At 39.6% G+C, this 12,946-nt stretch overlaps 1 protein-coding gene across 1 annotated transcript in view; it reads right to left on the bottom strand.

The window, feature by feature from the left end:
* The window catches only part of tnmd (tenomodulin), a 138,781-nt gene that overhangs the window by 61,914 nt on the left and 63,921 nt on the right, over positions 1–12,946 (bottom strand). Inside the window, exons 3-4 of the mRNA XM_073058421.1 lie at positions 5,850–5,990; positions 2,312–2,425 (exon numbers count right to left, since the gene is read on the bottom strand). Of these exons, the coding sequence (XP_072914522.1) occupies positions 2,312–2,425; positions 5,850–5,990 (255 nt within the window). The remainder of the gene's footprint in view (positions 1–2,311; positions 2,426–5,849; positions 5,991–12,946) is intronic.

Genomic DNA, 12,946 nt, shown 5'->3' with positions numbered 1-12,946 from the left:
ATACACTTCCTGACTCTGTATTCCATCTGCCATTTCTATGCCCATTCGCCTAATCTGTCTAAGTCCTTCTGTATCCTCTCTACTTCCTCAAAACTACCTGTCCCTTTGCCTATCTTCATATCATCTGCAAACTTTGCACCAAAGCCATCAATTCCATCATACAAATCATTGACATATAATGTAACAAGATTCGGTCCCAACACAGACTCTGTGGACCTGCACTAGTTAGTGGTAGTCAACCAGAAAAGGCTCGCTTAATTTCCATTCTTTACCTCCCGCCAATCAGCCACTGCTTTATCCATGCTAGAATCTTTCCTGTAATACCATGGGCTTGTAACTTGTTAAGCAACCTCATGTGTGGCACCTTGTCAAAGGCCTTCTGAAAATTCAAACACGCAACATCAACCGATTCTCCCTTGTCTATTCTGGTTGTTATTTCTTCATAGAATTCCAATAGATTTGTCAGACCAGATTTTCCCTTAAGGAAACCATGTTGACTACAGCCTATTTTATCATGTGCCTCCAAATACCGAGTCCTCATCCTTAATAATTGATTCCAACATCTTCCAAACCAGAGGTCAGACTAACTATAATTTCCTTTCTTCTGCCTCTCTTCTTCCTTGAAGAATGGAGTGACATTTGCAATTTTTTAGTCTTCCAGAACCTTTCCAGAATCTAGTGATACTTGAAAGATCAATACTAGTGCCTCTATGATTTCTTCTGCCACCTCTTTCAGAACTCTGGGGTGTATACCACCTGGTCCAGTTGACTTACCTACCTTCAGACATTACATTTTCCCAAGAATCTTCCCTATAGTAATGGCAACTTCATACACCTCATGACCCCTGACACCTGCTAGTGCCTTCCACAGATTGATGTGAAATACTTATTCAGTTTGTGCACCTTTTCCTTGTCCCCCATTACATCTTCTCCAGCGTCGTTTTCAGTGGTCCAAAAAGAAGGAAAGACTTCTAGATGAATTGATAACGACTGAAGAGTCCATGATACAATGTTGATATTTATTTATGTGTTTTCCTCATCAATAGCAGCATTCCTATATCATGCATATCACTGCAAAATATTATATTGTCTACAAGACTTATTGGCCCATGGCTTATGTGGACTGGGGCGAAATGTAGCAAGTGAGGACATTGATTATGTGGCTGCACACTTACTCTCTCTCCAGTCCTTGGCATTTCCCTTTCACCCATGCAGTGTTTTATGTTAGCTGGTTGGCAGTTACCCTGGAGTGAGGTTCCTTAAGGTCTGACCAGCAGACATCATGGCAATGCTGTAGAAGCTATAAATCTTTGTATACAACACCTGTTGGAAATGCATAGGTCTCTTTCTGATGCACAGATCACTGCATAGAATGCCACAGTTTTACTGCTAATGCACATGCACCTAACCTTGTGGCATGTTTTAGGAGCTCAGAGATGCTGAAGCATGGCACACGATTAATGCTTAGGACGAATTCCTTCTTCTCAGCAAAATTTTCTGCACTTATTCACAATGCATAGATTGCTGGTGACCTGATATCTGCTCCGTGGGTGAAATGCACAAGACAAAAAAAAAGAAATTTTAGAATTATTTCTATGTGAGAGATCATTACAGAGGAATTGAGTAATTTTCCCAATAGTACTTTAATTTGCTATTACTTTGGGGTCAGAAAGGATAGGATGAAATATATAAGATTCTTGTGAGCAGAGTTCTTGAACTAAATCCGAACAAACTACCATATTATGGCCTTATCTAAGGCACACTCTGTTTCATTAGGATATAATTTCTTTTTGTAGCTAAAATGGCTGGGGACAGTAAAAATGTCTGCTCTAGTTTAAACATCTGTGCATTCCAAAGTTCAACAATATGGTAAGAAATGTGCCTGTGACCTCTATTCAGCATTTTCTGCTAGACTGGAATTAAGTTGGTTGTCTTGGTAACCAATTGCTTCCGTTGGGTCCACATCTGAGTGCAGTTCTGTGACATTCACAAGCCTTACCACAGATACAGAAACAATGCTGGATGTCTTTTATCACTATATTGGGCATCTTTTATGTTGGGAAGGACTGCATGCCTCTCCCTTATATTGTTAAAAGAGATTGTGGTACTTTGATTTTCACCTTACTAAAGTTCATTTGGGAAGTTAGCACACCAGATATGTTGAAATACTAACACAGAACAGCATTAGAAAGGTCCTTTATTAATGGTTTATCTGTTCACTTCATGCACCTATCAGCATGCTGAAACCCTGAGAGGGTTAAGCAGTGAATGTAACTTATTATTTTAAAACCCAGCGGGTCTTCATACGTACCAAGCTAATCAAATCTTCTTCACTCTTGATGGGTGTAACATTGGGAAGAAAGAATTTTTTTTGGCTTTTGATGTAGCATTTTTCTCCTCCAGCGAAACGTATTCCGGTTAGTCCCTTTTTAGGGTGGTGAGGGAGGGAGAGAGGGAAAGAAAAAGTGATACGTTCTTCTTACTGCATGAAGCACAATATAAAGAAGTAGTAGGAATGGTGAGAGCTTTTGATTAGTCGTGCATTAATGTAGACAATGCCTGGAGCTGCCAAAATAATTGAGAGAACTTTCCTCCCCTGCCTGTTGTTCCAGATTATGAGCTTGGTACAATTCAGTGATTGAAAGAAGAATAGGATATTGTTTTTAAAAATTTAACTATATTTTGAATCTATTTGTATTCTTGTCACTCCTTCATCCAGGGGTTAAAAAGAATTTGATCTAACATTGTTTAATTAATTTGTGCAGGAAGTTACTATGGTTTTATCTAGCAAATCACCTTTTATTTAAAGTAAAAGCTGATGACATCTCCAGTAATTAGCCAGCAGCAGAGGATTATGAATTTGTAACCTTTGAGGAAATGTGATATCTCAGTATGACAAGCCTGAAACAAAGATGTTTTAGTGCTTTTGAAGGCTTGTGATCACATTGACCACAACCACAGTCCAGTTCTGTGATTCTATCTGGGATTACGGGGTGGGTTTTGACTCACTGCTAGCTGCTCACAGCTGGTTTCTGTAGAGAAACTGTGCAAGTGATGCTGAGTATGGTCATCAACATAGATGTACAATTTTTAGGAGGAGAGCACAGTCATGTAAAAGGTTATAAAAAAAAGGAATAACATAGTCAATCCATAAGAGTGCCCTACTTTCTGATTGTTTTCAGAGATGACTGCAATCTTAAAAACAAGTTTTGAGGGGAAGCATGAAGAACAAGTAGGGCACAGTTTAATTCACAAAAGAGGAAGCTGCATGAAAAAATTGGTATACAGTTCTCTGGAGCTTAGAAGGATGGTGGTGGTGGGGGGGGGGGGGAGGTGAACAATTCCTTTGGTTTTGTGCCAAACTACTTACTTGAGCAATTAAATCCCTAAATAAGCTTATCTCTTCTGCCTACACAATGTCCATATCCCTCCATTCTTGGGGCATTCATGCGCCTGTTAACACTTTCATTGTATTTACTTCCACTACCACACTTATCAGTGTATACCGAGCAGCCACAACTCCGTGTTTAACAAACAAGCAAAACTTTCCCCATATATCTCCTTTGAACTTGACCCTCTGATCTCAAAAGCATGCTCTTTATTATTCCACTCTTCAATCCTGGGTAAACGTGGCAGATTTGAGCATTTTGCCAGAAGACTCAACCTCATAGCAGTCTGTGTCAATGAATTTGTTAATTTTGCAAGACATCAGATTCACAAGTATTTTGAGAGACAGCTGACTTCTGAATTCTGTCTTAAAGTGACACACCATGCTGAATGCACTTTCTACATCACAATCAGAATTTGGCAGCACCAAAAGCAGCTTCATCAACTGGCAGAGCTATTTGAATCTAAACTGCCCTGTGCTCACAGATGTTACTTTGGACAGCTTCCCCCAGAACTCATCACCTGGCAAACTTTTGTACTTTGGCACCAGTCCTTCAAGGTTAGTTGAGATATAATCCAGGACTTTCAAGTGGAGCTGCTCTCTTGCATCTGCCTTGATCACATTTGGAAATCTCTCTGCCAAAGTCAAAATCTGCTTTGGATTCACCTCATCTTGGCTCTCTGTATTGACCACTGACAGATTTTTCAAGATTTGGTCTCTCATTGGGAACTTCCCCAAGAGTTTTTGAAAGCTCCTGACATAGAATACTCTGGCATCTTTGAAGAACTGCCTTGTCTTGTAAGGGGGGATCTCTTGTGCTTCCTCGCTTAGCAACTGCCTCCTTGCCAGGTACCCAATAAAAAGCTATTCAGCTGGGCGGTGAATTTCAGGGCTGCTCACATCTATCTCCTGAATGTTCTGTTCTCTCAATACATGATTGAGCGAATGACACTTGTTAAACTCACCTCAACATGTCTTTTACCGTCATTTAACCCACCATGGACAATAGAAAAGTCACTGTTGCAAACCGTGCAGCGAGCAACACTGTCATTATTTTTGATCCCTATTAGGCAGGGTACACTTTATTGCATTCTGGGGTGAAGTACGTTTTATATTTTCTTTATTGGAACACTCTGCCATGGCGCTGCAGGGCACTAAACTGAACTGATGGACAATGAAAGAGAGAGAAAGATCGACTGTAAAGCTCACCCACAGAGAAACCTGATTGGTCTCTCTTTGTGCTAAGTAGACCTATCAGGATGCTCTCTCTCTTTCTCTCACTCTCTCTCTCCCCCTCCCTCTCCCTCTCCCCCTCCCTCCCCTTCCCCCTCCCTCTCCCTCTCCCTCTCCCTCTCTCTCTCTCTCTCTCTCTCTCGCTCAACTCTCAAAAAAATTGATTTCTGGGATATTGTATATAATTTGCGGGCATCAGGGAGACTCCCGGAACTTCTGGGAGAGGTGGAATATGGGAAACAACAGCAGCTGTTTATCTGTGCCTATCATAAAATCATATCAGATCTCCCCTCAGCCTCTGCTGCTCCAGAGCAAACAGCCCAAATTTCTCTTGTCTCTCTTCATAGCGCACACCTTCTAATCCAGGCAGCAAACTCGTAAGCCTCTTCTACACCTTCTCCAAAACTTTGACATCTTTCCTGTAATGGGGTGACCAGAATTAAATGCAAAACTCCAGACGCGGTCTAACTATAAAGCTGCAACATAACCTCCCAACTTTTGAACTCAGATCCTCAATAATAAAGGCAAGCATGCCTTACACCTTCTTTACCCACTATCAGCCTGTGTAGCCACTGTCGGGGAGCTATAAACTTCGACCCCAGGATTCTCCTGTACACTAACACTGTAAGGACTCGTTTCATTGAAAGTGTACTCTCCCATGTGTTCAGCTAGTTATTTAGTTAATAACAATGTTATTTAAAAGTTTATCATTATTACTCCAATGTTGTAGGTTTACAATGTTACAAATTTACAGTAGCACTTTTTAAATGTGTTCTTGAACAAGTGCATAAAATCTAAAATAAATAGGCAGTGAAGCAAGGTGATTACTGTAAATTAAACTGGTTGCCTGGCAGTATCGCTCATAAATGGTAGAAATCAAAAGTGGATTGTCAAGGTTGGGTTGTAAATCCCTGATACTCTATTTATAGCACAGGTATATATTTACATATTCGCTAAAATGTCTTATTGCTCGCTGAATTTCAGGATGTAATTCACTTGTGAAAAACTGGCACAGTGCATAACCATTGCTTTGGATTGTGACTGAGCATAGCATTTGTGTAGATGTATAAAGGAAAAAGTCATTTTCACATGAATATATAAATTCTGATTGCTTACAAAGTTGTAATATCTTCTGACAGCTAACAACTCTCCCCTTTGGTGAACCAGTTACTGTTATTTGTAGAATTGTAGATTATTAGAAGGTGAGAAGGCAACACTTTTAACTCACAGATTTAAAGTCATGGATTTCCACAGACTCGTCACTGCCATTTCCAGTTGTGAAGATCTCAAACCCATTGATGCCATCAATCTTCATTAAGCTCTCTTTGATAGAACCATCGATATTTATTCGGTACAGTATGTCATAAACCTGAAATCAAACATAATTGCTTTACAGTTCTAATTCACAATACATTTCTAAATAATGGAACCTTTTATTAATATTAAAGTCACACAATTTAGCTCAAATGTGATGAAGCAAACAAGATTTGAATTTGTTTGTTTTGATTGGGGATAACTACAAGACAGGATTATGCAAACTAGTTAATGAAACAGAAATGCGCATGACCATTTTAAAAAAGGAAATGAAAAGAAACAGAAAACTGATATCCTGAATAATTATTTGCCCCCGGCTAATTGAGCAGTTACCATAGCTCTGTTATTATAACTATGGCTGACAAAGCCATGAGATATGATGATCCCATCACATTTTAATTGCTAGTACCATGGGGTGAATTATCTGACTTGTGGAAATGAATGCACTTTAGAGAATTTTAATGCTTCAACAGGGAATGCTGCAAATTCTGCCAGTGAACTGCTAAGATATCTAAATATATATAAACTGAAATTAATTGATAAGAGTAACCTGCATCAATGGTTCTGACATCAAGGCACTAAAAAGATAAATACCAAAGTGCAAAGGTGAGTATATTTTTAAAGTTTCATTATGTGCATAATTTTGTGAGACTGTCATTAATCCCAAAATGATTACTTTGCAACTAAACAAACAACTAGTTGCAGAAACAAAGACTACGATTAATAATCAAAAACATTACAGTCTTGTCTTAAATGGACTAATAATGAAGTGGTTCAAATAACAGCTTATTAGACTGAAATATTCCTCTTCATCAACACACAGGGCTCTCTTAAAGCAATGGGCCACATTTTGCCATATTAAAAAAATCAGTTTTGCAGGTGCAGTTGGGACCTTGGTGCGAGTTACAACATTATAATTAGGAAATCAGAACAAAACTGCAGGTGCTAGACATCTTAAATAAAATCAGAGATTGCTGGAGATACTTGAGCAGCATGTGTAGAAAGAGAACTGTTGAAGGGTGTCTGAACTGAATTGTTGACTCTAATTTATTTATTTTGTTTAAAGATACACCACGGTAACGGGCCTTTCCAGCCCAGTGAGCCTGTCACACCCATGTGACCAATGAACCTATTTACTCGTGCAACTGTGGGATGTGGGAGGAAACTGGAGCAATCGGGAAGAAAGCCACACAGTCACAGGGAGTACATACTTACACTTTACTGACAGCGGCAGGAATTAAACTTGTGTCACTGGCACTATAAAGCATTACACCAACTGCTGAGCTGCCGGACTTGACTGTATTGCTATTTTCTGTATTATTTTTCAGTTTGAAGTACACTTAGTGACCACTATATTAGGTACATCTTTCCATTAATACAAACATCAGCCAATCATGTGGCAGCAATTCAATGCACAAAAGCATGCAGACATGGTCAAGAGGTTCAGTTGTTGTTCAGACCAAACATAAGTTTGGGGAAGAATTGTGATCTAAATTACTTTGACTGTGGAATGAGTGTCGGTCCAGACGGGCTGGTTTGAGTATCTCAGACTGATCTCCTGGGATTTCCATGCACAGTAGTTTCTAGAGTTTACAGGGAATATTGTGTAAACCAAAGGTGTGAGCACAGTTCTGTGGGCGAAAATTCTTTGTTAATAAGAAAGATTAGAGGGGAATGGCCAGACTGGTTCAAGCTGACAGGAGGGCGAGAATAACTTAACTGACCACTCATTACAACAGTGGTGAGCAGAAGGGTATCTCTGAATACACAACACGTTAAACCTTGAAATGGATTGGCTACAGCAGCAGAAGACCATGAAGATACACTCATGGGCTTCTTTATTAGGTAGACTGAGTGGCCAATTAGTGTATATAATACAGTTTAAGTTAATTGGATCTGCCTATATAACTGGCTCAATTAGTTTATTGTTTATTTTTACAGATGCAGAAGAGTTACTGGCCACATTAAACCTGAACCCAATGGAAATTCATGTGTGAGATATACATGTAAGAGTTAAACAATTGAAATCTCACATGGAAACATGATCAAAACACAAAAATTGTGTACTGACACATGGATGCAAATATTACTGGCACTTTCACCGCTCCCAAATCTACAAAGAATATTTACAATGCACACCTTTAAATCCACAGGAGAAGTTCACAGGAAATTCAACCCTTTGCCCCACTCCACCCTGCTCCTGCAAGTTTTTATTTTGTTTTTGTTTGAAAGTTGTGAATGAATTTGCTTCTATCACCTAATAGACTTTGGATCTCTGAATACAGAGGGCATAGTTTCTATTGCCTAAATATGCCCTGATTCTTCCAGTGGTCAGACAAAAAGACAGAGCAGAGGACACAATCATTTGCTGGGAGCTAAATTATCAAGTCACCAAGGCTACAAATGCAACCCGGGGTGATGTTTGTAGCCTGACAGCATGGAAATGTACAAAGATTCACACTCACAAACATGAGAAGGTCTGCAGATACTGGAAATCCAAAGCAACTCACACAAAATGCTGGAAGAACTCAGCAGGTCAGGCAACCTCTATGGAAATGAATGAACAGTCGACATTTTGGGACAAGCTTCTTCTTCAGGACTGAGAAGGAAGGGGCAAGATGCCAGAATAAAAAGACAGAAGGAGGGAAAGGAGGCTAGCTGGAAGGTGATTGGTGAAGCCAGGTGAGTGGGAAAGGTTAAGAGCCGGAAATGAAGGAATCTGATAGGAGAGATGTGTGGACCATAGGAGAAGGGGAAAGAGGAGGAGACCCAGGTGACCTGATAAGCAGGTGAGATAAGGTAAAAGGTCAGTGTGGGGAGTAAAGAAAGGGGGGATGGGGAGAAAAAGTTCACACTTCCTTGTTGCACCTGATGAAGAGTGCATGAGTGCAGTAGCTAGTGTTATGATGAGAAAAAGACCTCACCAATCTTCTTCTTTGGAAATATGCCAGTTTGGGACTAAGCTACTGTCAGATTTGCATGGAGTAATGTGGTCCCAATATGTTCACTATGATTGCAGAGTAATCCACTTTAAGCTGTTTCATATTTACAGCAACTTCCTTGGTTTTCTACTATGTCACTTTTAATGAAGCCTATCATCCCTTATGCTTTATTAACAGAGTTATTAACTATCTCTGTCTCCTTCAAAGACTTTTGGATGTAAATCCATGGATCTTGCTGTTCCTTCACACACTTTATAACTGTATCATGTTGTGTATTTTGCCTTTCCTTAATCTTCCTTCCTAATTGTGTCACTTCACACTTCTCAATTAAATTTTGATCCTCCCTATGTCAGCCTATACACCAGTCCATGCCCTACTAAAATTCTACTCCTTCTTTCCCAATATTTAATATTTTTAAAACATTTTGTAGCAGTGGCAAAATTTAAAATTGTCCTCCTGATATTAGTACCAATTCATTAAAATTTATCAGAAAAGCAGCAGTACCAAAAATAGCCCATCGGGAAGACCAAACTCTACTTCCCTACAGACTGAACAACAATGTGCAATTATGCTCTGATTTTTGTTCCATAACCAATTTGAAACTTATGTTGCCACTGCCCCTTTAATCCCATGGGCATCATCTCTGTTCATCTATTCCAGGGCATTTTACAAACCACACTCCTTTATGAGATCCACATTCACCAAAATGTTATCTTGCTCTTGCTTATTATGTTATCTTTTTACTTGACCTACTACTGAAAAAAGAATTAATTATTTTCCCAATAATTGTTCAGGCAGTAGAAATGAGCTAATCTTTATTTAAATAATTGCCACTTTTATCTGAGGTGTTCTGCACCAATATTGCTTGTCGCTTGCCATGAAAAGGAGATGATATTGGGTTGTGCATTCTCGATCATTATATATATTGTACTATAGGTTTCTATTAAATCTACACGAGAGTAAACAGCATTGTGTACTTTGTACAGCTCAGTATACAGTCAGACTTCTTATTTTAATGAATTTTATCTGACTTCTGAATTTTATTCTAGTGTAAACCTGAAAGTGCACAAAGATGATGTTGGGATGCTTGGTTTGGCAGGAGGCGATAGTTAATGTTTCAGTTCTAGGACTGAGTAAGAGAAAATTATCTTAGTCTTGGTAGAGAAGTATGTAGATGAGGGTGCTTGGTGAAACAAATGTAATTTCTCTGATAGGGTGAAATAAAGTAACTATACCCTCATACAGGTTTAGTTTAAATCAGATTAAACTTACTTTTTATGCAATGCGTTACTAATGTATTTTCTGTGCAAAAATACACAAGACTACAGATGCTGAAACCTGGAGCAAAGAACTCAGCAGGTCAAGCAGCTTCTTTGACGAAAGTGGTAGTTATGTTTTGGGTTGAGAACCACATCTGGTCTAAGGTGTTGGAGGGGAGATGAGATAAGAAGAAGCATGAGGGATGGACTGGCAGGCAATAGGTAAAACCAATAACCAATGTACAAATAAAAACATAAACTGTGCGAATACAAAAAGAAAGAGAAAAAAAATAAGCAATAAATATCGAGAACATGAGAGGAAGTGTCTGTGAAAGCGAGTCTAGTTCGGTGGAAACAGTTCAGTGATGGGGCAAGTGAAGTTGAGTGAACCCCCTGGTTCAAGAGCCTTATGGTTGAGGGATAATAGCTATTCCTGAACCTGGTGGTGCAGGGACTGAGGCTCCTGCACCTTCTTCATGGAGACAGTGGCGAGAAGAGAGCATGGCCTAGATGCTGTAGTTCCTTAATGATGGATGCCACTTCACTGTGACTGCGCTTCATGTAGACGTGCTCAATGGTAGCACAGTCCACCAACTCAAAGCACTTCTCCACCTCCCTTAACTATATCTTCATAGTCCTCACCACTGGTGCTACAGTCTTTGGTCTCTGCCTATATGTTGGGAGTAGAAGTACAGCCAGGTGATTGGACTTTCCAAAGAGTGGGCATAGGACAGCCTGGTAAGTGTTCTTTTTGGTGGTATAACGGTGGTCAAGTGTGCTATCTCTTCTGGTTCCTCAGGTGATATGTTGGTGGTAGTTGTTCAAAGACTTCTTCAAGCTGGACTGGTTGAAATCTCCCTCAATGATAGGGAAGGCAGCAGGGTGCGCAGTTTTGTGCCTGTTGATTACGTTGCCCAGCTCTTCCAGTGCTTAGCTGATATTAGCCTGAGGTGCAATGTGCATTGCTACCAGGATGAAGGTCGCAGATAAAATGCATAATATTTAATTGCTGGATGTTCCCGGTTGGGTGAACAGCACTGAGATAGAATGGCTACGTTTGTGCACCATGATGAGTTAATGATAAGGCATATTCCACCTCCTCTGCCTTTAAAAGTCCGAGCTGTCTTGCCTTTGTGGAGAATGGTGAAGCCATCGAGTTGCAGTGCTGCTTCCAAAATTGATGATGAGAGCCATGTTTCTCTGAAGCAAAGTACAGAGGAAGTCCCTGATATTCCTCTGGAACAGTAATCTTGCTCTCAGGTGTTCAGTTTTATTTTCCAGACACTGTACATTCACCAACAGGATAGTCGGGAGTGTTTTGATCATATCTGCAGACCTGCTTTCATTTTCTTAAAAGGAAACTGCACTTGCAATCTAAATCTGCCATTCAAAATTCGTTGATTTTGAGTATCAACAGATCTTTTAAGTGTCTTAAAACGATGCTGCTCACTAAAGTACCCATGGCTGTGATTGTGGATAACTGATGCTTCCCATCAGAACTGCACGCAAAATGTCTCTACTTAATAGCGCCAACTTACCCAGCCGGCTCATATTGTCATAGAATTTTACACAACATGGAGGCCAATAGTGAGGGAGAATATTCCAGTAAAGTTTGTTCTTTCTCTTTCTCTCTCTCTCCTCCCCTCCCTCTCTATTCCTCCCACACTCTCACTTTCTATGCAGTAGATCTGCAGAGACAATGTGGAGACGACGAGTAAATTCTCTCATTGTATATTGAGCAAGGTAACCCTGAAGAACATTTTTACTATCTACTTCTCTGCCCATGAGAGAAGAGAATTGTGTCTCATCATAAACTTCCCAAATAAAACCTTGGACAATCGCCGAGAAATTTAAAGGTCAATCAATCATAGCAGAATTAATACTGTGAGTAGATAATTAAAGCCCTGCAATTCCAAATGACTTGCTCATCAGTGATTGAGTTGCTTCTGCTATTTGAGTGCAGGCTGAGAGAGCAACAGAATTAACTCTAGACAATTGCATTTGGGCTTGCAAAACAGTGGCGGTTATAGAGTGTGCATGTAGGTACAATGAAAGGTGAGGTGGAAGACAGAACAGGGTAAATAGAACTCAGATGTTGCAAGTATTGTATTTATTTATTTAGAGTGTGGAACAGGCCCTTCCAGACCAATTAGCACCACCACCCAGTAACCCGCCTATAACGATAGCCTAATCATAGGATAATTTTCAATGACCAATTAACCTACTAACCCATATTTCTTTGGACTGTGGCAGGAAACTGGAGCATAAGAGTAAACCCAAGAACTCACAGGGAGAGTTACACACTCTGTACAGACAGCACAGGAATTTTACCCTTGTTATACAATCAAATACATTTTAGGAATGAATAGGCTTTCTCATTGCCTATTCATTCCTAAAATGTATTTGATAGTATAACAAGGGTAAAAATGCTAGAAAGCCAGGAATTAGCAAATCTATATCCTGATTATTTGGAACAATGGGAGATTATCCCAGTTTTAGGTGAGGAAATTGGTTGAGTGATGTGAGACAGAGTGAAGATTATTGGCAGGTCCACTAAATGGCCGAATAGGACTTGTAGTATCCCACAAAAATCTATTACGGCATCTGAAGTATTCATTCTAGTTATAAACAACTTGGATAATGCAACTTCTGACCACATATTTCAGTTTTCTATTGGTAGAGATAGACAGCGTTATAAGAAATGTACATGGATGCATTAAGCTAGAAAAAAGAAGCTCAAGATACAAACTTGTCCACTTTTGGTTATATAATAAGTTTGATACTGAACGATGGAAGATGAGATACAGTGA

This window comes from Hemitrygon akajei, chromosome 10, assembly GCF_048418815.1.
Source record: "Hemitrygon akajei chromosome 10, sHemAka1.3, whole genome shotgun sequence".
NCBI classification, from domain to species: Eukaryota; Metazoa; Chordata; class Chondrichthyes; order Myliobatiformes; family Dasyatidae; genus Hemitrygon; species Hemitrygon akajei.
Note: the sequence above shows the minus strand (reverse complement) of the source record. Positions and strands in the feature narration are given on the sequence as shown.